The 27,121-nt window shown below is 36.7% G+C and overlaps 1 protein-coding gene across 2 annotated transcripts in view; it reads left to right on the top strand.

The window, feature by feature from the left end:
• The window catches only part of LOC145293147 (DNA damage-binding protein 1-like), a 273,779-nt gene that overhangs the window by 234,880 nt on the left and 11,778 nt on the right, over window positions 1–27,121 (top strand). For both annotated transcript variants that reach the window (XM_080139570.1, XM_080139572.1), the window contains exons 23-25: window positions 10,215–10,324; window positions 11,085–11,170; window positions 12,866–12,949. In XM_080139570.1, coding sequence (XP_079995696.1) covers window positions 10,215–10,324; window positions 11,085–11,170; window positions 12,866–12,949 — 280 coding nt within the window. The remainder of the gene's footprint in view (window positions 1–10,214; window positions 10,325–11,084; window positions 11,171–12,865; window positions 12,950–27,121) is intronic.

The following is a 27,121-nucleotide window of genomic DNA, read 5'->3' as shown; positions in this document are numbered from 1 at the left end:
TATAGTGAGATATTTTCTGGAGTGATAGAAGGATCCCTCCATTTTCCCAGCGACCTTGGCAATGGACTTGATGTACGTGTTCCATTTCAGATCAGGAGTAAAGGTCAAACCCAGAAGCTTATCAAAACATGGGGCCTCCCCTAGACGAGAGCCATCCATTTCAATTGATGCCAGATGGGGATCAGAGCATTGATGATATAAAGATAGAAGCTTGGTTTTAGATGCCACCTCTTTCCTCACTGTACCATGTACTCAAGATCAGAGGAGAGAGAATCAGAGAGAACTTTTTTTTCTTTTTCTTTTTTTCTTTTTCTTCCTTTGAAGATTGTAATGCTGGGTATGGGGCAGCCAAACCAGCTGCCAACATTGCCCTGCTTTTTATTGAAACCAACCGAGAGCTCTTTTTAGTATCCTCGCTGTTCCCTTAAGTACAATTGTCTGGATCTCTTTTGCACTTGGTTCACCAGGAATATTAGTAAGGTAGGACTTCAGGTTCTTCTTCATAAGCCCTGTGGCACCTATGATAACTGGTATGATCGATATCTCTCTAAGATTCCAGTTTCTTTTCATATCATACATGAGACCTTGGTATTTGGTCTGTTTCTCTCTTTCAGCTCTGTTCAGACCGCCATCATTAGGAACACTCACTTCAATCAAGGTTGCAACTCTCTCTGATTTATTCCATATAACTATGTCAGATTTCACAGCAGCATTTTCAAGGTAGGTGGCTGTAGGGATTACATGGTCGTAATGTATGGTATATAAGTCATTTCCAACTGTTCTTTCAGGTTGATGTTCCCAGGACTTGCTGCTACACCGGATGTTTAATTTTTTACAGATGGTTCAGTGGAGGTACTTGCATACTCCATCATGTCTTGCTGTATAGTAGCCGTCCCCTAGAAGAACTTTGCAACTTGATATCAGATGACCAACACTTTCCAATTCTGTATGGCAGAACCTGCATTTATTGTCATTACTGATCCCTGCCATCTTCTTGAATGCGGTCATCAATCCCTGGTCTTGAGCAGCCATTATGACCCTTTCCTGATCGTGGTGGAGGGCTCCCCTTTTGAGCCAGTCCAAGGAACCTTTTTTATCTATGTATTCCTGAGAGAGTTCCCCCCCCCCAAAAAAAATACTTTGCACGCTGATGTTGCTCCCATTCTTTAAGGTTCATCTGTTGAAAGGTCTCGGTATATTTCTGCCAGCTCTTTCTTGCTATTTCTGTGGCACACTTGTTTGGTGTTTCGTCCTCATCTGAGAGACAGCCCTAACCAAAATGCTTGGCCAGCTGGGTGACTGATGTTGTTCTGCTGGCTCTTGTCTCTTGATGTTCATATACTATTGAGAGGGTGTCATTCTGGGAGCTTCTCAGATACTGACCAGTGCTCACAATAGTTGCCCTATGTTGATGATTGATCTCTGAGAGTCCCAGACCTCCTTCTCCCCTGGGCAAATACAGCCTTGGTAGACACTGATTTCTATATATTATTTTATGAAGCGTTAGTAGCTTCCATGTCTTTACATCTAGCTGGTTGATGCATTTTTGTGGCCAGTCAATGATACCAAAGCTGTATGTTATTACTGGCATAGCAAGCTGGTTTATGGCAGTAATTTTATTTTTATTGGTGAGCTGGGTTTTGCATATTTTCATCACCCCGCGTACATATTCTTTACTAATCTTCTCCCTCATCTTGGCATGCTGTATGTTCTCGCTTTCCTCGATGCCAAGGTACTTATAAGGCTCATGCTCTTCTAGATCCCTGATGTCGATGTTTTCATTAAGCTGCATATTTTCTGTGTGGTCTTCTTCCCAGCTCTGAGTGTACACTTGGCACATTTATCCAGGCCAAACTTCATTCCGATGTCACTGGAGAATGTGTGTACTACCTGCAGAAGGTGGTGCAGATCGGTGTCAGAGCTAGCATACAGCTTAAGATCATCCATGAAGAGCAGATGATTTATTCTCTTGCTTGGATCTCGATGGCGTTCCTGACTCAAATTGTAGGCGCTCGGATTTTTATTCAGGAGCTTGCTTAGTGGGCCTATTGCCATACAGAAGATTAAGGGAGATAAGCTGTCACCTTGGAATATTCCCCTCTTTATTTTTACTTCAGGGATGATAGTTTTTCCTCCGTTATGATTTAATGATATTCTGGTTTTCCACATCTGAAGGTGAGCAGCCAGTGTTTGTCTAATTACCGGGTGAATCTTGTATAACTCAAGGCACCGAAGTAGCCATGAGTGTGGCAGGCTGTCAAATGCCTTCTGGTAATCAATCCATACCATGCTCAGGTTTTTGTGTCTCTTCCTACAGTCTTCTAGGATGGTCTTGTTGATTAATAGCTGGTCTTTGGTACTGAGGCATTTCCTTCTGCATCCTGTCTGCTCTTTTTCAAGGTAGGTCCCAGAAGATAGGTGGTCATATATACCGTCGGCTATCAGACCAGTGAAAAGTTTGTAGGTAGTTGTTAGACAGCATATTGGCCTGTATTTATTTGGCTGTTGTGTCTCCTTGGTCTTGGCTATGAGGCTGGTGTCCCCCTGTCAGCCAGAGTGGTGTTGCTTCTTCATCTCTTAACATCCTGCTGAAGCAATCACTGTAATGGTGGTGGAGTCCAGTCAATTGCTTCAGCCAAACGTTTTGGACATTGTCAATACCAGGTGCTTTGTGGTTGGATAATTGTGCCAGTTTTCTTGTTATCATACCAGGAGTTATGACTGGTTCTGTCATCTGAGGCTTGGTTTCATTGAGCCTAATAATATCTTCAATCCACGGGGCCTCTTGATTATATTTGCCTTCTGTTTCAAATAGAGGCCTCTAGTAGTTTTCCAGGGCTTCCTCTGCAGATGAACTATCTACAGTAATGGTGTCCCTTATCAGCTGCCTGTAAAAAGTCCTTTGGTTTGTTTTAAACTGCCTGTTCTGAATCTGGGAGTTGATCTTGTTCTTCTGGTTTTTAATTCTCTGGGAAAATGCTGGTATTTTTCCCTCCAACTCCCTAACTGTATTATGTAATCCCTCAATTTTCTCATCGTGGTATTTGGTACAGAGTTTGTCATTTACGGCCTTTGATGTGTTGCCATAGATGGTCGTGTCATTAGCATAGATGTCAACGAATGATTTAAGTATGTGTTTTTGGAGATCATTGATGTAGATCAAGAAGAGAGTTGAGCCCAGGATGGACACCTGAGGGACTCCAGCATTAATACTGCGGCCCTTTGATTTCTGCCCATCAACCACTACTCTTATGAACCTATCAGAGAGAAATGATTTAATGATTGAGAAAACATTTCCAGTTATACCGTAACTTTTTTTTTTTTTTTACACAGTGGTCACCACTTATCAAGGCCCGGAAGCCACTCAGGGATAAGGGTTATTGCAAGTATATTACGTTAGTGTGGAGATTTGATGAAGTGTTTACTTAAGGGGGCGGTTCATTAGGAATTTGTTAACGTTGGACTTGAAGACATCCAAGATGTAGTCAGGTGGGAAGCAGGCAGATGGGACAGAGTTCCACAGGCGTGCAGTTCTAAGAAAGAAGCTTTGTTCATGGAATCCACGTTTTGATTTAGGCACAGATAAAAAGTGGGGAAATTTTTCACAGTGGATTCGGCTAGACGGGTGTTTTTAGTGAAAGATTGGCGAGGGGGGGACCAGCTGGAAATCTTGTGAAGTAGGCCTTTATGCCATACCTTATCGAAGGCTTTTGATATGTCAAGAGCAATTGCCCTAGAAAGGAAGCCTTTGTCAAGAGATTCACTAATCCTATGAGATATAACCGTTAGCACATCTGCTGTAGATCTAGCAGAATGGAAACCATATTGCATGTCATTAAGAAAGTTATTTCTGCTGAGGTGGTTGACTACTTTTGTATTTAATATGGATTCCAGCAACTTACTCATGACACACAGGAGACTTATTGGTCTGTACTGAAAGGGAGATGACTTATCACCTGAATTCTTAAATATAGGGCATACTGATGAGGTTTTCCAGGGTTTTGGGAAGCACTTCTCCTTAAGGCAACGCTGAAACAGTTTTGTAAGTATTGGAGCAGTTCTGGTTGGAAGCTTTTTCAACACTATAATTGGAATGCCGTCAGGGCCAGTTGCTTTACTGGAATCAAGTTCTTGATTAGCTTGGCAACTTCGCGCACAGATATTTGTATGTTACCTAGCGTGTTGTGTGTTATAGGAGGAAATACAGGGAGTTGATGGCCTTCGTCACATAGGGTAGAATTAGCTGCAAAGTTCTTGGCAAATAGTTTGGTCTTGTCTGATGCTGACGAGATGACCTCAGGTCCATTGATGATGGTTGGAATAGAACACACGCTTCTGTTCAGGATCCTGTTTGTTATTTGCCAAAACTGGTGGGAACGAAGCTGCTGCTTAGCTACTTTGGATTTAACAGACTGAGCATATAGCTCTCTTGCATTTTTTATTACTCTTTTATGGTGGTTGCTGGCGGTCCTGAAAGCAGCTATTATGTTGATAGCTATGGAAAAAATGACTTCTGTGCGCGATAGCAGCAGCACATTCTGGGGAGAACCATGGCTGGCTGTTAGGTTTTTGTTGGAATTTTTTGGATGGTATGAATTGGTCTATGCCTACAATTAACCATTTGGTCAGGTCTGATACTATAGAGGACACATCCTTTTTAAACATGGAACGCAGAGGTAGATCAGATATGAATGTACGGAAGCTATCTCAGTCAGCCATAGAGTATCGGTATACATTACGGTGGAGAGGTACGTATGAGGATTTATTACATTTCATTTTTATTTTAACTTATGCAACGGAGTGGTCGGAGGATCCCAGAGGAGATAGAACGGTACATGAACATAGCTCAGGGAAAGTTGAGAGAAAAAGTTCTAGAAGGCTTGCATACTGACCGTTAGTATCGGGCACACGGGTGGGTTCATGAACAATCTGAGTGAGGTCATAGGCAATGGCAAAATCATGACAGAACCTACCCTCATCATCTGTCTTATTTGAGTGGGTCAGCAATTCCACATTATGGACATTGAAGTTACCGCAAATGTGAATATTAGCCAAGGGATGAGCAGACAGGATGTGGTCAATTTTCTCAGATATACTCTTAAAGATATAGCTCCACTGTTATGGGAGCGATAGAGGGCAAATATAAATGCAGTGGTGTAAGCAAGTGCAACCTGGAAGCACATATAAGGTAAATTAGGGTCTTCTCTGGAGATATCCCTACCACACGGGAAGCCATCTTTAATGTAGGCACATATTCCATGCCCATGGCAATCTTGGGAGTCAGATTTAGATGTTAAGTTAGAGTATCCTTTAATTATTAACTCATCTAGGGAAGTGGTTGGCCCCATTCCAGTTTCGCTTAGAAAGAATATGTCCGGTTTCATCTCCTGTAATTGGGTTTCAACATCTGGAAGGTTGGAATGTAGACCCCTGATGATGAGAAGGAAACATGAGAGTAGGGGGTCTACGTTGGAGGATGTGGTTCTAGGTTTATTTGTGTTTTTTTTCTGGAGATGTTTCATGTTGAGGTTTTGGCATTTGTGGAACAGGTCGGCATACTTGGTTAGAGCAGGACAGAGAGGGAAAGTCTGGGGATGATAAAATGATGTGGTCACATGATGTACAGTAAGGTCCTCTAATGCCTTTTTCATTATATTATTCATGTTTTCAGGCCCATTATCCATTGAAAGCTGCAGTGGCATCCTGAATCTGGGGAAAATCTCATTAATCAACAGATGCACCACTATTTCTGCCTTCTTATTAGGAACTGCAAAAGCCCCGTCTAACCACTGAACATATCTATAAATGTCACTATGTACTGATTACCTGATATAGTCTTTGGATAGGGCTCGGAAATATCTAACGCCAGTTTAGCGAAAGGAAAGCAAATCACACTCCTGCATTTGGGGTTGCTGTTTCTTTAAATTTCCTGTTTGGCACGGAATACTTTTACCTATGTATTCGTTTACCTGTTTAAATAAACAAGGCCAGAAATATTTTTGTTTAATAGCTTGAAACATTTTTTCCACACTCATGGGACCTTTATCGTCATGATATTGAACTAACATCCTTTTTCTAAGATGGGACGGTACATACAACATAATCACTGGTTCGTCGCTGAGTTGCGGCAAGTAATATACTACATTGTCCATTACAATGTACTACTTTTGTTCCATTTTGGACAATTTATCGCCTTTCATCCGTATCTTCAAATCTAAAATCTCTGTCTCCTGTTCCCTAATTAAATCTGAACCCGATAATGTAGGATGCTCTCAGCATCCTTATATGATGCAAACTCTTTTGGCTTGAAGATTTGAATTTATTGCACTCACTGCGTAATTCCGAACATTTATTTCTACCGAAGAATCATCAATGTCCTCAAATCCACAGAGCATGAGATTGGCACAGACGTTGTCTTTCCTCTTCAGGTACTGTATGGTGCGATTATAACCAGCCATACTTAAAGTACACGTCCTTTTATTCCCTTCAAGTTTTTCCGGCATAATAATCTCGGTAATATTACCAGCCGAACTACACCTAGTTATTTTGCAACCTCTTTTTAACGTAACCATCTGATTGGCGTTGATCAGCGGAAACTTACTAGATCTGTTAATTTTTAGCACTGCATTAACTATTGAAAGATTACTAACAAATCCACTATTTATTTGCGCTCTCTCATATTCTATGGTCCTGGATATGACCTTAAACTATATCTGATGATGAGGTCCCAGCTTGCGGGCTTTGGGGAGTGTGGAGCCACCCTTTAATTGCCATTGCTCCCAGGTCCACTCTGACCCGGAGTGGTAGTACCTGTTAGGGTCCCAACTATGGGTTAAATAGAAACCGACTTGAAAAAACAAATATATTCTATTAAAAAATCGTTCTTCAAAATCACCAGATTCGGCATTAAATATCCTGAAAACGTTTGATATGCCATAAAACAAAAACAACCAACTCTCAGATTCTAATCCCTGACTTAATAAAACCTACACAAGCCATGCATGCATGCATGTATGTAAATGTTGTGGTTTTAACATTATTTTCTTGGCCAGTCTAACTATTTCTGAAATATGAGCATCATCTTCGAAAGCTATATATTTGTCACTTATCTTTATCACTCCATTTTTCACCTCATTTTTCTTAAGCCAGTTGCGGCCTAGTATCACACTTCTGTTGAGGTTCTCCACAACAAAGAAGTCATGGTGGGTAGACATACTCTTAATTGAGCCCTTTTACAATCAATAGAGACCCATTAGCTGTTCTTTAACTAACTTTTCTCTCACATAATTCAGGTCCTTATCTAAGTGTTTTGAAAACACTGTTATTTATTACTAACAGCTCTGCTCCTGTATCCACCAGAGCTCTATAATTCTTTTCTTCTGTAACTGAATTTGTTGCACCCATGTTATTGATTATATGCACCGGTATCCCCTTGTTCTGTTCGTTGGGCGATGTATGAACAGGGCACCTCCGTTTCCCAGGATATGTCGCCTACAGTTTCTCTATATGTGGTCCTCTTCACCACATTAGAAAAACCTTATAACCTGCCTACGTCTTTCCTTCTCCTTAGTTTTCTACCCGGTTTCCCTTTTTCCTTGTATTTTGGGAAACTAGCTGATAATACTATGGCTTTGACTTGAATTCACCGTCTCGTGTAACTAAACTCCATGGGTTCGTCCTCATATTCTTTGCTTGTATTAAGCCAGATCTTCCATTTTACTTCTGCTAAAGCTGATAAGCTGCTTGAAGATCTGGCGGTTCACCCCTCATCACAGTCATTTTTACCTCTCTATCCCTGAGACCTTCTATGAAAAATCCCCGTACCTGTTTTTCATTCTTAGATTCTATTCCTCTATACACATTTTCTGCTAGCCTAACTATTCTCTGCATATAGTCATGGATTCCTTCCTTTATACTCTGTTTTACGTTTGCTAATTCGATTGTATGCTTATTGGGATTTGTGACAATCCCATAATAGTCTTCTTAGGACCATTTTAATTCTAACCATGTTAAACTTACATTGTTTAACATTAGGGTATTTATAAAATTTCCAACCTAACCTCTAGTAGTGATAAGGGCTGCTTGATATTTTTCCTTATTCATCGTCGACCAACCTAAAATATTTCTGATTCATTTAGCCACACATTATACCCATCGTCCTTTCTATGTTCTAAAGGTCTTATGTTCTTTAGAAGGGATTCATCTCATAACGTTCTTGCTACCAACTACACCACATTTCTTAACTCTGCAGCTAAACTCTGAACAGAATCGTAAAAAAGATTTATTGTTTCATTATTTTTTCCCCCTTGAATCAACAATATGCAAAAAGATGAAAAAATAAAAAAATAAGAATTCAACATTTCAAGTTGTAATGATTAATTTTGGAATGAAACAACAGAAAAATCTTGAATTTTTAATGAAATTTAGTGTCAATTTTTTTCTTGTTATTTTATGTATTTAGTTCTGTATTCATATACGCATATACACACATGCACATATTTCTTTTATTTTTTTTATTGCGTGTGTATGTATATATATCTCTAGACTAGAAACATGTCAGGAGAAAGAAATCGATTGTCACTTACCTCTTTTATTTTCTTGCTATTTTTTTGTTCTGCTTTTCAAAAAGGACTATTTCTTTATTTTTTTTAACGTTGTGTTTGTGCGGTAACTTGTTCGTCCTGCTCCCTTGAAGGAGGGAGGGCTTTAGTCACGCCATCCAAATTTATATGTCTGTTGTGCTATTAAGTAGATTAGGCGGATCACTAGTTATGGTTTGTTTGAATCCATACAATTATGTATGCCTCCACAATCGTCTCTTGTCCTTTTAATAACAAGTAATGAGAATGATTAGAACAATGTTTATTCTTCAGTGGCAAGGGGTCACAGGGTGGCAGTGGTGTGTGTGCAAAATGGCCCAGATATAATGTGTCCGCTCTCTTGCCGTAGTCACTTCTTCTCTGCGGTTGTCTAGTTGTCTTTTTTTTATTGGGACGGATGATGTCAGAACATTCCTCCACACCTTTTTTGTTTATTGCCTGAAATGTCGGTCAGTCTCGGTTGATGCCAAATCCCCGAGGATTCTGTGTCCCCCATTTAGAATTTCTTTGATGTTACTGTCAGGGTACTTCAATCTAGGATCATTGCCCTCACCAACCTTCCCAGGTCTGGCTTCTATTGATATCATCTTCGCAAGTTAATTATTCTCTCCAGAATTACCTCTCCCCGTAACAGATATAGGTATCTTGGAGCCAAAAATCACTATCTTTTAACCAAACACATAGAAAATATTTTTCTTGTTGAGAATAAAAAGAAAGTCTTGCATTGTTTAGTAATGAATTTTGAAAGTAAAAACTTCTCAAATTTGGTGATATTCTTCGTCCAAGATTTACACTGCTAACAGGTGTAGCATGGACAAAGCTGGTCATTATTGATTTTTTAAAAGACTCTGCACTAAATGGCCTTGTTGAGGAAAGCCTCATTCGCTAGCTACTCATGCAGAATTTCCATTTCTTTTTTCCCAATTATATGCAAAGAAAATTAATTTAAAACCATATACGTCTTATCATAATTTCTAAAACAGGTTTTTCATACAAAAAATAAAGTATGTTAAATGGATTACATTAAATAAAAACAAAAGGTGTGAATTAAGATGGGTTAAGAATTAAAGTGAAAGAAAGCAATAAGTTTTTTGTAGTTTAGTAAAAAAAAAAAAAAAAAAATGAAACTAAAAATCTTATTTACTTGCCGACTCCTCATTGTCTGCTCAATCCGATTTAAATCTCTGCAGAACTCTTTCTCCTCTGATCTACTCCAATCTAATCTGTCCAATCTACTTGTCTAAATATATTTAGTTTCTAGTTTCCAGAAATCCTAAATGTTTGGCCTTTTTCTCAATCACTCAGCTGGCCACTAAAACTGACTATATCCATCTTTTTGACTATGTCTTCATCATCTTCTGATCATCTAAGAGCTAATGGCTATGTAACTATTCAGACTTTCAATAAGTCCTTAGACCTCTCCTTTTTTGTTCACCTGTCTTACCTTTTTGTGGGTCATTTCCAGAGTTCTTTACCAGAGTTCTTTACCATGCAATCCATACTATAATCATGAAATCGATCACTATTATTATAAAAATAAAATTCTCTTAAATTTTTTCATTCCTCATCTTAGTTATGCCTTAAATTTTTTTTAATTTGATTTTTTTTTTTCAGATTGCTCGTGATTCAAACCCAAATTGGATGACAGCTGTTGAAATACTTGACGATGAGAATTTTCTTGGGGCTGAAAATTCATTCAATTTATTCACATGCCAAAAGGATAGGTAAATTTTTCTTTTTTTTTGCTTTTTCTAATCAAATATCTTTCTGCCCTTTAAGAAACACATGGACGTGAATGTAGGAAATAAGTGTTGTCATTTATCAGCTGGTTCTTTTTTCTAATATTATAATTGTTGTTTCTTTTCAATCAATCTCATTAACTTGTATAGTGTTATCGCAACCATCATTAATAAATTATATTAAAGAAAGCATTAGTAATAGAATTAGTAATATCATACACATTTTATTTCAAACGTTATCACTACTGTGTTTTCATATTTTACTAAATTACAACTGTATTCCTATTATTAATATTTAATAAAATACTGAATTCTGTTGAATTCAATCATTTCAACTTGTAAGTGAAAAAGTTTTATAATTTTTAAGAAAATAATTACAAAAAGAAATAGTTAACCTTGATTACTCTTAAATTTAAAAAAGAATTTTGTATTAGAAATTAATGAAAACTGAAGTTTTTAATTTATTATTTTTATTTTTAAAATTGATTTTTTTATTTAATGGGAAAAGTGTCAAGATTTTTAGTAAAAGAAAATTTGTTAAAAAGTCTTCAGCTTTTAAAGCAACTTTCATAAATGTTGCTTGAAATGTTGTCATTGTTAATTATCTAATAAAACTTATTTGAAGAGCTTTTATTTGGGTAGCAATATTTTTATGGCTTTGTTTCATTACTGAATAGACTGAATTTTGTATTCTGTAGAAAATATCAATTATTTCAACATTAAAACCTCTTGTATTTTTTGGCAGTGCTGCAACAACTGATGAAGAAAGACAGCATTTACAGGAGGTTGGACTTTACCATTTGGGAGAATTTGTCAATGTATTTCGACACGGTAAGAAATACACCTCAAGAAGAAATTATTAGGTTGAATATCCTTTTCCATGCAATAATAACCTTGAATATCCTTTTCCATGCAATAATAACCAAGATCATAACCTGCATTATATTAGGTTTAGAACAAAGTTCCTGCTGAATTTTTAATTTTGATTTCAAATGATGTATTTTCAAATAAGTTTTCGTTATAATACCTTTACTTTAAATATCATTTTAAACAGTGTTTTTTGCCTTTTCTAATCATTTAAGTTACAATCGTTTTAAAACAATTATGTCTTCTTTTCTGAATGTTGAATACAAGGTGGAAAGAAAGCAAATCAGCACCATTTTTTTTTATTTATTTCAATTCAAGCTAGGCTGTAAATATGCTGAAACAGTTAACAATATTAACAAAGTGTTTGCCCAGGGATCACTACTGAGCGCACAGCACAATGGTGGTTTAAATAATTTCATGGTGGTGATGAGTCTTGAAAATGATGAGTGTAGTGGTCGGTCATCGGATGTTTACAACGATCAATTAAAAGCCTTAGTTGAAGCTAATCCATGCACAACTATTCAAAAACTTGCTTCTGAATTAGATATAATGTATACAATAATTTCCAACCACTTAAGAGAGATTGGAAAGACGAAAAAAACTTGATAAATGGGTTCTTCATGAATTGAAGTCAACCAAAAGAAATGTCGTTATGACATGTTATTCTCGCTTCTTTTATGCAACAAGAATGACCTGTTTCTTGACTGGGTTGTGGGTTCTTTACGACAACCGGCGACACTTCCCAAAGCCAGAGTTGCACCAAAAGAAGGTCATGTTAACTGTTTGGTGGTCTGCGACTGGTCTCATCCAATAATTTTTTTTAATGTAGGCAAAACCATTATGACGGAGAAGTACTGTCAACAAATGGATGAAATGCATCAGAAACTTCAACAACGACACCCAGCGCTATTCAATAGAAAAGGTCCAATTCCCCTCCACAGCAATGCCCGACTGCATTGCTAACTCGACCCTGCAGAAGTTGAACGAATTGAGCTACGAAACTCTGCCTCATCTGCCATACTCTCCAGACTTCTCACCTACCGACTACCACTTTTTCAAGCATCTCAACAACTTCTTGCGTGAGAAATACTTTAAAAAAACCAAAAAAAAAAACCAAGCGATATCAAAAACTCCTTCAGCGACTTCATTGCTACCAGAACACAAGATTTTTACATTGCTTGCATAAATACACTTGTTTTGTGTTGGCAAAAATGTATTGATTTTGATGGTGCTTATTTCAATCAATAAAATTTTGCTTGCGCCAAGATATATTCATCTGAATTTAATAATTAAAAATTGCAAGAACTTTCTTGTCAACCTGATAGTTTCAGGTTTAGTAGAATCCAAAATCATTAATAGTTAATAACATGAAGCCGTAAACTGTTTTTTTTTTCTTTCTTACTATTCAAAAATAACAATTTAATTTCTTTTCATTAAAATGTAAAAGTCATTAATGCATAACAAACTAATTTTGTCACTTTTGTGGTACCACTTTTATTAGATATTTTTGAAAAGGTTAGAAAATTTTATAAAAAATTTGATAAAATTTATTTTTTATAAGTTTCAGTTTTTCAATTATTTTTTATTTGAAAGTTTGGATATATTTCATAGAATACAAAGTATCTTGCTGACACAAGTGTTACAATCTTTTCTTTTTAGGATCTTTGGTCATGCAACATGCAGGTGAAAATTCCACTCCCACCCAAGGTTCGGTTTTGTTTGGCACTGTCAGTGGAGCAGTGGGTAAGTGAACCTAATTGTAAGGAATGCCTTCACCAGAAGTATGAATGAGAGAGATCTTTTGACAACAACTTGATTCTCTAACCCTTATTTTGTTTTATATTGCACCAAAGTAAGAATATTGCTTGAACTTGCAATTATTTTCCTGTTCTAAAAGAAACATCCAGAAAGCCATTTTAATCAAATAAAAGTAAATTTCATTATTCATGTGCGGCATGTAAAAAATTATGACCGGTTTCAAATTTCAATAAAATTGAACATTGTGGCTGCATAATCAGAGATGATGATAAATCCATTTCAGATTTGACAGAGAAAAAAATCTACATTGATTATTTTTATAAAAATATATTTTTATTTCTGTTTGCAACTGATCAGCATTTAATGTTATTTACTTTCTGCAGAAAATCAGAAAAACACTCTTCTCTCTCCAATAAGGAAAACTCTTGATAAAACAGATCAAGTTTTATAACGATCAATTATTTTCTGATATCAATTTATTAGCATACACAAAATAATATGATTTAGAAAAAAAAAAAACCATCTAAAGGGGGCTATTTGCCAACAGGGGATAGCTATTCTACAGGAATTGAAATGTTTGAACCTGTTTACCATTTAAAAAAAAAAAAAAGAAAGTAGTTTATCTAAAAATTGAAACATCAGTTTAAACGTGACGTGGGGGAGGGGCAGTGATTTGAAAGAACAGGATATATAATGAACTAATCGAATGGATAGCTGAGCCTAATTGTGTTCATTTTTTTCAATTGAAATGAATGTTGGCGTTTTTGATCAGGGTTGCGGAGTTGGAGTTGGAGTCGGAAGGAGTCGAAGGTTTTAGCTGGAGTCGGATTTCTAAGAGTACGAGGAGTCAGAGTTGGATAAAAAAATTCTGACACTGACTCCTTAAGTCCGATAAATTTATCCTTTTTTACATGGTTTTCCTGCTTGGTTTTACCAGTTTTTTTTAATTACATTTTCTAACCAAACAAGGCACATTGCAACTTTGATGTAGGGGGCTGCTATCAGGGACCTAAGTTGCAGGTGTACTACATAAGGAGTTTAATCTTGAACTTCTGCATATCAGTACAGTTGGGGAGTAGGAACCTGGAAAACAATTCCAGTCTATCAGTTCTGGGAAACAAGCTATTAGAGTAGAGGGCTTTTTTACATCTAGTAGGGGTCAGACTTTTTTGCTTGTCAGATTTCTCTGGGGTATTTTCATTGAGGGGGCACAAGAGCTTGTAGTTCGTCAGAGCATCCACAATTAAAATATTTGTAAAACAAGCAAAGGGGTGCAATATTTCGTTAATGGGACAGGGGCTGAAGCTTAGATGACAGTTCAGGATTTATCAGGTTGGTGAACAGAAGCGTGTGCTCTATCTCAACTATCATTAATGGAACTGAGGTAATCTCGTCAGCATTTGCCATGAACTTTGCAGCTAATTCTACTCTATGCGACCAAGCCCCCCCCCCCCCATATTTCCTCATGTATCAGAAAACACACTATGTGACATACAAATATCTGTGCATGATGTTGCCAGGCTAATAAAAAAACTTGATTCCAGTAAAGCAACTGGCCCCAACAGCATTCCAATTATAGTGCTCAAAGCTCTTTAAGCATTATCTTAAGGAGAATTGATTCCCGACACTCTGGAAAACCTCGTCAATATGCCCTGTATTTAAGAATTAAGTGATCGGTCATCTCTCTCTCTCTCTCTCAGTACAGCTCTATAAATCTCCTGTGCGTCATGAGTAAGTTGCTGAAATCTGTGTTAAATAGAGAAGTAGTCAACCACCTCAGCAAAAATAAACTTCTTAGTGACATGCAATATGGTTTCAGTTCTGCTAGATCTACAGCAGATGTGCTTACGGTTATGTCTCATAGGATTAGTGAATCTCTTGACAGAGGCTCACAGTATTAATGCTGGAGTCCCTCAGGGGTCCATCCTGAGCCCAACTCTCTTCCTGATCTACATTAATGATCTTCCAAATCGCATCCTTACATCATTTGTAGACATTTATGCTGATGACACTACCATCTATGGTTGCACATCTAAGACCGTAAACGACCACGTTCTCTCCGTTTCTCTCTCCTCTGATCTTGAGCAGTTGGTACAATGGGGAAACAAGTGGCTTGTTACTTTTAATGCATCTAAAACCAAGCTTCTATCTTTGCATCATCAACATTCTGATTCCCATCTTGCATCAACTGAAATGAATGGCTCTCATCTTGGAGAGGCTCCATGTTTTGACAAGCTTCTGGGCTTGACTTTTACTCCTGACCTAAAATGGAATACGTACATCAAATCCGTTGTCAAGGTCACTGGAAAAATGATAGGATCCTTCTATCGATCCAGTAGATATGTCACTGCTTATGCAATTCTCTACCTATATAAGAGCGAGGTACGTCCAAGGATGGGGTATTGCTGTCACAGCTGGGCAGGAGCTGCTAAGAAGGTCTTATCCTGCCTTGACCGAGTTCAGAATAGACTTTGTAGCCTAGTGGGGAATGCTATTTTCTCTTCCCTGCAACCTCTTTCTCACAGAAGAGACATTACAAGCCTGTCTGTTTTATTGTTATTTTCATGGAAAGTGCTTGTCTGAGCTCTAATCTATGGTCCTCTCTTGCAAACCATTCACAAGAAACACTTGTTTGACTGTAACCACTATCAATAATTTCCCCCCACTCTTTATCTGTGCCTAAACCTAAACGTGGATTCCATGAACAAAGTTTCTTTCTTAGAACTGTGGAACTCTGGAACTCTCTTCCGTTTACCTGATTTCCAGCTGACTACAATATGGCCGTCTTCAAGTCCAATGTAAACAAGTTATTGATGAGCTGTTCCCCTTAAATGATCGAATTAACCAAATTTACACTTCTAACGATTACTGATATTGTCTTTTTGACCACTGTACACTCTTTAACCCCTATCCTTGAATGGCTTTTGAGCCTTGATAAGTAGTGTTTCTTTAGTAAAAAAAATGAGCAATAACTAATTTGCTTTCTAAGCAGCGATTTGCACAACCGTTTTTGTATGGTTTTGCATTTATTTTTGGAGATATATCATATTTTGTACTGTACTGTAATGTTTCTACTTCAAGATATTTTGGTCTATTGGATCACTGCAAATTCTGTCTGGACAGCTGTTTTCGTTTTGGTTGTGACGTCACACAGAATCAATGAAAGTGTTCTTTGAGTGGGATCACTGAGGATTACATTGGATAACAATCGGATTGTAATCTGAAAGTTATCCAGTTCCTGAATCAAATGGAATTTGGCAATTGGATTAGTCCGGGATCGATCCAGATTTACAAAAATAACGGGCATAAATCAATAAGAAGCAACTCAGGGCACTATAACCCTTTATAGCCTTTTCCTTTTCTTTACTTAGGTGGCACCACTTATCAAGGCCCAAATTCACTCGAGGATAATGGTTAATGAGTGTACAGAAGTCAATGGCACAATATCCTAGTAATCATTAGTAGTGGAAATTTGGTAAATTGGATTATGTAAAGGGATGGCTCATCAAGAATTTGTTTATGTTGGACTTGAATATGACCAAATTGTAGTCAGCTGAAAAGCAGGAAAATGGAAGAGTTCTACAGGCGGGCAGTTCTAAGAAAAAAAGCTTTGTTCATAGTATCTACGTTTAGGTACAGATAAAGAGTGGGAGAAATTATTGATAGTGGTTCAAACTAGACGAGTGTTTTTCATGAAAGTTTGGCGAGGGGGACAATAGATTAGAACTCGAACGAGCACCTGCCATGAAAATAGTGATAAAGCAGAGACCGGCTCGCAATCTTTCTTCTGTGGGAAAGAGATTGCAGGGAAGAGAAAAGGGCACCCCCACCAGGTTACGAAGCCGATTTCTAACTTTGCCAAGGCAGGACAATAGTTTTCTAGCAGCTCTTGCCCAGATCTGGCACTAGTACTCCATCTTTGGATGTACATGGCTCTTGCTTTAGTAGAGAATTGCATCAGCAGTGAGATATTTATTGGAGCGCTAGAAGGACCCCACCATTTTTCCAGCCCAGAAGCTTGTTAAAACATGGAGCCTCCCCAAGACGAGAGCGATTCATTTCAGTTGATGCCAGATAGGGGATAAGAATGTTTGATGATATAAAGATAGAAGCTTGGTTTTAGATACATTAAAAGTAACCAGCCACATCTTTCCCCATTGTACCATGTTCCAGATCAGATGAGAGAGAATCAGAGAGGACTTGGTCGTTTACAGCCTTTGATGTGCTGCCATAGATGATAATGCCATCAGCAAAAATGTCTACGGATGATCTAAGAATGTGATTAGGAAGATCATTAATGTAGATCAGGAAGAGAATTGGGCCCAGGATGGACCCCTGAAGGACTCCAGCATTAATACTATGAGCTTCTGATGTTTGCCAATCAATAACTACTCTTATGAACCTATCAGAGAGAAATGGTTTAATAATTGAGAAGACATTTCCAGCTATGCCATAGCTGGAGATCTTGTGAAGTAGGCCTTTATGCCAAACCCTATCAAAGGTTTTTGATATGTCGAGCAATTGCCCTAGAAAGGTTACCTCTGTTGAGAGATTCTCTAATCCTATGAGATATAACCGTTACCACATCTGCTGTAGATCTAGTAAAACGGAAACCATATTGCATCTCACTAAGAAGTTTTTTTTTTTTTTTTTTTTTTTTTTTTTTTGCTACTTCTCCATTTAACACATATTCCAGCAACTTACTCATGACGCACAAGAGACTTATTGGTCTATACTAAGAGGGAGATGGCCGATCACCTGAATTCTTAAATACAGGGCATACTGATGAGGTTTTCCAGAGTGTTGGGAACAATTCTCTTTAAGACAACACTTAAACAGCTTTGTAAGTATAGAAACTAGTTCTTGTTGCAACTTTTTCAGCACTATAATTGAAATGCCATCAGGAACAGTTGCTTTACTGGAATCAAGATTTTTGATTAGCTTGACAACATCACACATAGATACTTGTATGTTGTATAAGCATGTTTTCTGATAAAAGACAAAATATAGAGTTGACGGCCTTGGTCACATAGGGTAGAATTAGCTGCAAAGTTCCTGGCAAAGAGTTTGGCTTTGTCTGATGCTAACAAGATTAATTCAAGTTCATTTATGATGGTTGGAATAGAGCACATGATTCTTCAGGATCCTGTTTGCTAGTTGCCAAAACTGGTGGCAACCAAGACACAGCTCAGCTACTTTGGTCTTAACGGATCGAGCATACAACTCTCTCGCATTCTTTATTACTCTTTTACAGTGATTGCTGGCAGCCCTGGAATGTGCTTTAGTCTCAGTACTACTTGTTTTTCCTTCGATCCGCTTTCCATAATGGCAATATTATCTTTAAAAAAATTTCTTCTCTGTATAATATGTGTCTTTACTCCCCTCTTCTGATGAGATGTGTTTGGCTTCGAAATGCCATGGCCTAAAGAGGTTTCCCTATTCAAAAATATTGTAGTCCCTTTTGAACTGATAGCATAATAAAATTGAATTGTAATTTTTTTATCCCTTTGTTATTTTAACTTATTCTATAAAATTAGTTGTATTTTTAAAAGTATTTATAGTGTGCTAACATTTCAGCCCGGCGTTGCCCGGGTGTTTGAAGGTATATGATGAGCAAAAAATAGCAGACTTGAACCCGTACCGCGAAGGAGGAAAAGAATGGGAAAAAAAAGTGATGTCTTTGCTGTTATGACCACCGCCAAACTGGAAGTGACATAGGTTTAAATTATGGCTAGATAATCAAAAAGAGGGGATGACTTTCGACAATATTGGCGAAAAAAAGCGACCCATACATGTAGTGCCCAGTTGAAGGTGAAAAAATTAATATTTTTGTAAAAATCCGTCGCCTCTGTCGAAAGCTTTAGGCAGACATGCAAACATACATACATACATACATTTATATATTGGTAGCTCAAATTTTCGACCCAAACCGATTAAAAAGCTTGCCCTATCTTTGAATGCCCTTTATGTAAATTTTCAAATGTTTACACCAGAAATTGTCTGAGTAATTTTGTAGAGACCGCAGAGGTCAAACTTTTTAAAACTTTGGCCCCTATTATGACCCCATAACATTTATTGTTTTGGGCTCAAGTCAAGTTATTAAGTTAGATCCATGTCCAAGGAACCTATATCTAAAATTTCAAGTGTTTAGACCCAAAATTGGCAGAAGTTTGCTAGAGTTCTCAAAGGCCAAATCGTTGAACTTTGACACCTTAACAGACAAATTTCTGGCCGAAAACAGATTACAAAGATTTTCCCAAATCTCGCTACCCTGTATATCAAATTTTGAGTCTGTAGACTGAAAATTAACAGTTATTGTGTAGGGAAGTGTACACACACACACTTTCACTTTTATAGATATATAGATGAACCACATTTCAAATTTCCATTCTTATCTGAATTCATTTTAACTGGCGAGTCTACTCCCCATGTTATACAATAAAATATAATGAAATTTTTTAAGGGGGGGGGGTCTTACATTAAAAAAAAAGCTTTAATACTATTAAAAATTTTAACCATCCTTTAATCTGCCTTTAAAATCGATATTACTAAAAAATTAATTTATTTTATTGTATCATTTTATTCCATTTCTATATTCCATGCTATCTACCCGCTTGAAACTCTATTTTCCTAGATTTTTCTCGCATGTCATTTGTTTGTAATATATATTATTTAGCAATAGAAAAATTAGAAATACTCATCTCTTTTCTAGCATTCATCACCTTTGGTAAATGAGTTTGTATGTTTTAAATTATTAATACAGAAATCAAAAATTATACCGTTTCAATTAAATAAAAGAAAGAAGTATTGAAATCAAAGCACAAATTTGGCTCTTAAGGCAGATCCTCCCTCCCTTCCTCTTACTGCTCTCTAATAAACGCTAATCTTTGTACCCCAATTCATTCCATATGGAGACACTGGTCCTTTAGCTACACCAACATGGGTCACTCGAAGAACAAGTTAAATGCATCTATCTATCTGTGTTGTGTGGAACCTCTTTATGTAGATCTAGTCCCACCATTGTTTTTGTTTTCTTTGCTTTATATTCTCTTACATATTCAAATTATTATTAATATCCTATTTACAAACAAATTAGTTGCTAGAGCAGATTGGTTTTATCACAGTACTTGAAAGATAAAATTTCTTGTAAATGTTGGTGGGAAATCTATCTCCAATCCCGCGCTTATTTATGTAGAATAGAGAAAAACTTTAAAGTAAGATACTCAATATCTTCATCCATGCGGCGGCACAAAAATACCTGGTGTAGAAACCAGGAGCATGGTTACCCCTCTCAGTATGATAGACCCATAGATCTTGTCAGGTTATCCATCTAAGAGAAAGGAAACTCTGATGATAAAACTAGGAGAGGGAGGCCTCCTCAGTCATGGTTGACAACTTTCCTGGAGATGGTGACTCGAACAAATTTCCAGATTGCAAACCTAACTTGAGTTGATAGGCTCTTCCTATTGACGGCCGTCACACTTCTTCTTTGTCATGCATGCCACTTGGGCTCACTAGACTTGTTTGGGCCGGTCTTGTCTGAGAGATTGAGAGTAACCGATTGATTGTTTGTCTTGCTGCTGTTTCCTACTGACAGTACAGGAGCCCTAACTCTTTAGTAATGCTTAGACTGGCTGCTCTATCATCAGTTGTATAAGATCAGGATAGTTGTAGTGCCATGTCGCGCATGGAAAGGGATCCTGCTGCTATATCTAGTGGGCTTTCACGAGACCACACCTTCTAGACATGACTCGGCTAATGGACCACTGTGTGTATATACTTGGCGTCAAAACAGGCCAACTTTGCTCAACATTCTTCCCCTAACCTGACATTAAACAGAAATGTAATGAAATGACAACCCAAACAAATATCATGATAAAATCAAACAACCACCCAAACAAAACCAATTTGCTTTCACCTATGAGGCTCGTTTTCACAAATATCAGTGGGCTTATAGGTTATCTAGATGATGTAGAATCTTACCTTTTAGTAAACTCCCCGGATATCTTAGCAATAAGTGAAACAAACTTACACTCTTCAATCCCCTCTAACTACTTTAATATGACAGGTTACCTCACTCTTTGCTGTAAGGACTCAGATAGATATATGCACGCACTTAGAGTCTATATTCGTAGCACCCTCCCTTAAACTAGAGAGAAAAATCTTGAATCTGATGACCAGGCTTTTATGTGCTTTCGACTAACATTTCATTATTGCGTTGGTTACATATATTTTCTCTACTGTTTTTCGTCAAGTCAAGTCAATCATGTCTCTGATAGTATAGATGCAGCACTCTCCTTAGTAACACCCAAACACATGCGTTTGGTGACTTTAATGTCCACCATAAAAATTGGCTTGGTTTCTCAGGTTACACAGATGCAGCTGGATGCTCTACTTATAGCTTCTCTCACATAGATAGTAATGTTTCCAACTGGCCTACCAGATTGTGAACCTCAGCAGGTTTCACTTCTAGACCTATTCCTCACCACAGTACCTGAGGATTGTGTGACTAATGTCCACAGTCCACTTGGAAATGCAGACCACATAGTGGTATCAGTAGACATCACATTTAAATCCCAACCTCAAGGTGAGAAATCATTGCTCAAAACCAGATGGAAGTATTATTATAGCAAGGCCCACTCACCTCCATGGTTTACTACAGATTCTGCAGTTGCCACTGCACAAAGAGCCTGCATTTCGCCAGTTTGTACATCACAAGTCAAATACAAATAGGCAAAAATTGGTAATTGTAAGAGAGAAATGGCGACAGCCAAAAGAAAGCGTGTTGAAATAGTTAGGAAACGCATAGAATTGCAAAAGATAGGAACTTGTGATTTCTGTAGTGAATAAAGGACAATCAGTAATTCTTCCACTGAGCAAAAACCAGAAGGTTGTGTGCACAGTAACGGAGAAAACGAAACTGCTGTCCTGGCGATTTGCCACCAACTCCACCAACGAACAACTCCCTCCCAAATTTCCCTATGCAAACTGAAGCCACATCAGATGATGTAAAAATCACCCTTTCTCATGTCCGCAATATCATAAAAAACATAGACACCCATCTGATCTCTGCTATACTAATTAGAAATGTTTATCTGAGCTAGCCCCCATACTTTCGAAGCTCTACAATAAATGCCTTGCTGAATCTTGCTCCCTAATAGCTGGAAGATGGCCTCTGTGGTACCAGTGTATAGGAATTCTGGGGAAAGAACAGACCCTCTCAATTATTGCCCCATTAATCTCTTCCCCTTCTTCACCAAAATCTTTGAGACCACTAGAACTACTTCACCACCTCACAAAAGCAAATCTTCTTTCTGACAAACAGTATGGATTCAGGCAATGTCATTCTACTGCATATATTTTAACATTCATCTGTGAATGCATTTACCATGTACTGGATAAAGCAGGCGAAGCCACAGCGGTAGCTCTTGATATATCCAAGGCCTTTGACAAAGTCTGGCACAAAGGGCTGCTAATGAAAATTAAATCGTACATTATAACTGAACGTATACTAAATATAATTAGACCCATCGTAGACAATAGAAGCATACAGGTTATTATTGATGGACATACATCCAAGTAGCATAACATTAATGTGGGAGTCTCAGAGGTCGATCCTTGGACCATTATTATTCCTGATATTCAAAAACGACCTCCTTGATAATATTGTGTCCAAATAGCTGGAAAATGACCTCTGGTGTACCAATATACAGGAATTCTGATGAAAGAACAGACCCTCTAAATTATTGCCCTATTAATCTCTTTCCCTCGTCACTAAAATATTTGAGACCTTAATTAATCAAACACTACTTCACCACCTCGCAAAAGCAAATCTTCTCTCTGACAAACATTACGGATTCAGGCAATGTCATTCTACTGCATATATTTTAACATTCATCTGTGAATGTATTTACCATGTACTGGATAAAGTAGGTGGAGCCACAGCTGTAGCCCTTTGTACATCCAAGGCCTTTGACAAAGTCTGGCACAAAGGGCTGCTAATGAAAATTAAATCGTACATTATAACTGAACGTATACTAAATATAATTAGACCCATCGTAGACAATAGAAGCATACAGGTTGTCATTGACAGAAATACATCCAAGTAGCATAACATTAATTCAAGTGTGTCTCAGGGGTCAATCTTTGGATCACTATTATTCCTGATATTCAAAAACCCCTTCCCTGATAATATTGTGTCCGAGATGGGTATATTTGCTGATGATAAAATGCTCTATAACATACATTAGGGAAGAACGGATGCACATCAATCTAAGACAATGGCAGAATCATTAGAAAATGACCTCCAGACCATTATGGAATCGCGATACAAATGGATAGTAAAACTAAGCTGCTCTGCTTTAATAATTACAAGATGCCTCTCGAACCGCCTATGTCAATGAAAAATAACACCCTACCTGAGAATTCCACCTTCAAACTCCTCAGCCTAACATTTGCGGGCAATACTGGAACAAATACATAGAGGACATTGCAAAGACTGCTGCAAAGATGATGGGTTCCCTCTATCGAGCTAAAAGACTACTCAGACTTGAGAATATCCTGTACCTCTACAAGGCCAGCATTCGCCCATACCTGGAATATTGTTGTCACATGTGGGCTAGTGCATCTATAACTAACCTCTCCCTCTTTGATAATTTCCAAAAAAGAATTGTCAATCTAATTAGTCCCACTATCAACCAAACTCCAGCCCCTGTCCCATCACCGCAATGTTGCATTTCTGTGTCTGTTTTACAAATATTTTAATGGAATGTGTTCTGATGAATTCGTTGCACTTGTACCCCCTCGCCATACATATCCCGACAAACCCGCTTAGCAATAAAATTTCACTCTTTCATTGTTGAGGTCCCTAGATGCCAGAAAGCTTTCTATTCTACTAGTTTCTTCCCTCGAACAGCTAGACTTTGGAATTCCCTTCCTGCTACCTTCTTTCCTAGTCATACTGATATGCAGAAGTTTTAAATGTAACATAAACTGACATCTTGTTAATCTTGACATTGTCCGAAAAAGTAGCCTTTTATGTCCAAGTAGTGATATGCCTTGTTAGGGGTTAATGTGAGTAAAATAAACAAATAAATAAATAAAGCTGGTTGTGTGTATATGTGAGTATATTTATCATACAAGTGAATGTTAAATGTAAAAATGATATACATGAAAAGTAATTATAAAATGCATGCTGAATAGATGTGGGAATCTGGTATATGGATCTGCAGAATAGATTTCTACATAGGGGTCAAGGAGTCTCGAGTCGTAGTCGAAGATATCAAAGGAGTCGGAGTCAGACTTTTACCATCCGACTCCGCAACCCTGTTTTTGATTTCTCAAGAACATGCATCATATTTTGTGATTTTTTTTTTTTTTCGTTTTCAAATTTTCTAAATTAAAATAACTTGTGAGAAATGAGAAACTAAGTAAAGATATCTAGCATGCACATTTTGACTGGATATTAGGTAGAATCTCTTTATTATTGTTATGTTTCATTGTATGACTGTGCAGTTCAAATGATATTATTCTATCACTGTATCATTATTGTAGTATTGGATCATTTGAGAAAATGTCAGTTTTTTCCATGAGATTTAGTTTAAAGTATCTAAATACCTTGTTTCCATGTAAGGCAAACAATTTCACTTATTCTTAACTAAACTGTAAATAAAAATTTAGGAATAAAATTTTTTGTTTTTAAAAAAAAAAAAAATTTTTTTTCATAGTTTTGTATATAATTAATTTAAAATTTTATTATAAATACAATACTTTGAATGCAGTTTTATATTCTGCTTAAGTAGTTTATTTTCTATATATTTTAGATTTCTTAAAATTTGAACGTGAAAGTGTTTTGTTGGTTAATTTTCATAAATGGCTTTCGTTTCTGAAAATTGATAGTAAACAAAGTAAACAGGTTGTGAGAATGAATGTACCATAGTTATTTTTTATTTTTTCTGATAAAATTTAGAGGGAGTATCTAATGTCTATCTATTAGACAAAGCATGAGTATTAAAATTAAATGTTAAAACATTAATTTTATGTGGAAACTTTTAAGTAAATATTTACACATTGGAAAAAAATGTTACATAATACATCATTTTATATTAATATGAATACTAGTGGGACCCGTGGAAATTCTACAGGGGACGTTGCCTAATAGTAAATAAATTAGAAAAATAAATAGAAGCAAATGGATATGTAAATAAATGGTGGCATGTTTTGTAAGTGTGGAACCGTTCGTTTAATGATTGAAGATGCAAATATCAGAATGGAAGAATGTCTACGTCTCAGCCAATCAGCGGTGGCAGATATCGGCAAATGAGAAAATATTATTTAGAAATAAGAAAGTGTAAATAGTATTGTGTCTGTATGTAGATACTAACCAGTTATTAGCGGCAGAAACCCAACAGAGTAGGAATATGTGGAAATGGTGCCGATGTCTAGTGGAAGTGGTGATAGTACAGAATAGGCAGAGAAAAATATGATCTACTTTCTTTGTAACTGTTAAGATTGTGATTGTGGCACTCCTTGGAATTAATGTAACATTTTAATCTCACACTGTTTTGCAAGTATTTTAATGGTGGCTGCTCTGACAAACTACAAGCCCTCGTACCCCCTCAACGGAAATACCCCCGACAAACCCGATAAGCTGCAAAGTCCCACCCCTACATAGTTGAGATCCCTAGATGTAAGAAAGCCTTTTACTCTAATAGCTTCTTCCCCAGAACTGCAGGACTTTGGAATTCTCTTCCAGTTTCCTGCTTCCCCAACTGTACTGACATGCAGAAGTTCAAGTGTAATGTAAACAGACATCTTGCTGCTAAACTCCCGACATAGTACCCCTGAAACTTCGGTCCCTGATAGTATATTAAAGTGGCAACATGCCTTGTTTGGGGTGAAAGTGTAATATATAAAAAAAAAAAAAAAAAAAAAAAAAGACTAGGCATAATAAATGTGCATGTGCAAACCTAGTATACTTTGGTCAAGAGAGGAAAAACTACGCCTCTTTTATTATATATAGGGATAAAGTTGCTATTTCAAAAATAAAAAAATATATCTATATGACTTGGGTGCATTAGCTTGAATCGAAACCAAAATAAAAACTTATGAAAAGAACATATATGTATGTTATATATAACGTGAGTTCCTTCAGCCATAATCGAAACCAAAACTTATGAAGAATTCTTGTTAAAATTATTTATTAAAAAAAAATAGGTTACTGGAGTACCATCAGGTATAATCGAAACCAAAACATATGAAGAATTCTTGATAAAATTATTTATTAAAAAAAAATAGATTACTGGAGTACCATCAGGTATAATTGAAACCAAAACTTATGAAGAATTCTTGATAAAATTATTTATTAAAAAAAAATAGGTTACTGGAGTACCATCAGGTATAATCGAAACCAAAACTTATGAAGAGTTCTTGATAAAATTATTTATTAAAAAAAAATAGGTTAAGTGCAATTCTTGGTAAAATAATTTATGACAAGAAATGGAAGTATATAACAATTAAACAACCCGCAAAAAAAAAATAACATGCTATCTTAATATATAGATAGAATACTCACCTCTGCCCTTATGCCTAGTTAAGATTTGTGTTAAGCCCAAAACAATGTGATTTCTATTTTGAAGAGTTAAGTCACAATGTTTTGTACAAAAATAGTGTTTACATACACACATAAAGAACTAAAGTAGAAAAGCTAATATAATTAAATTCCATTTATATAAAGTATAGGTTCTTTACGTATGGAAACACTATTTTGTTTCAATTGTTTTTGATATGTTCATATCTTTTGTTATTACTGTTTTTGATTATAGTTAACAATACTAAAACAACTGTTTTCCATTATGCAATAGGGCAGGTCGATTTTGGAACCCCAGTGAGGCAATGGTGATAATAGTTGGGGGTTTGACATAGAAAAGACCTACACAAAATATTTTTCTCAAAATCGTTATCTTTGCTTGAGGAAATGACTTTAAAAATTGAAAAATTGAAGCGATTAAAAGTTTTTTGGTGAATTGTCAAGAACGTCCCGTCATCAAAACAATCCGTACTGTTAAGAAAATTTAGAAGATGCTTAAACTACATTTTTAAATAAGATGAGTGAGGATAATGCATTAATAAAATAAATATTAACTTCAAGGCAAAATT

This window comes from Euprymna scolopes, chromosome 14, assembly GCF_053919585.1.
Source record: "Euprymna scolopes isolate OS-2025 chromosome 14, ASM5391958v1, whole genome shotgun sequence".
Lineage (NCBI taxonomy): Eukaryota > Metazoa > Mollusca > Cephalopoda > Sepiida > Sepiolidae > Euprymna > Euprymna scolopes.
The sequence above is the reverse complement of the archived record's forward strand: the minus strand, read 5'-3'. Positions and strand labels throughout refer to the sequence as shown.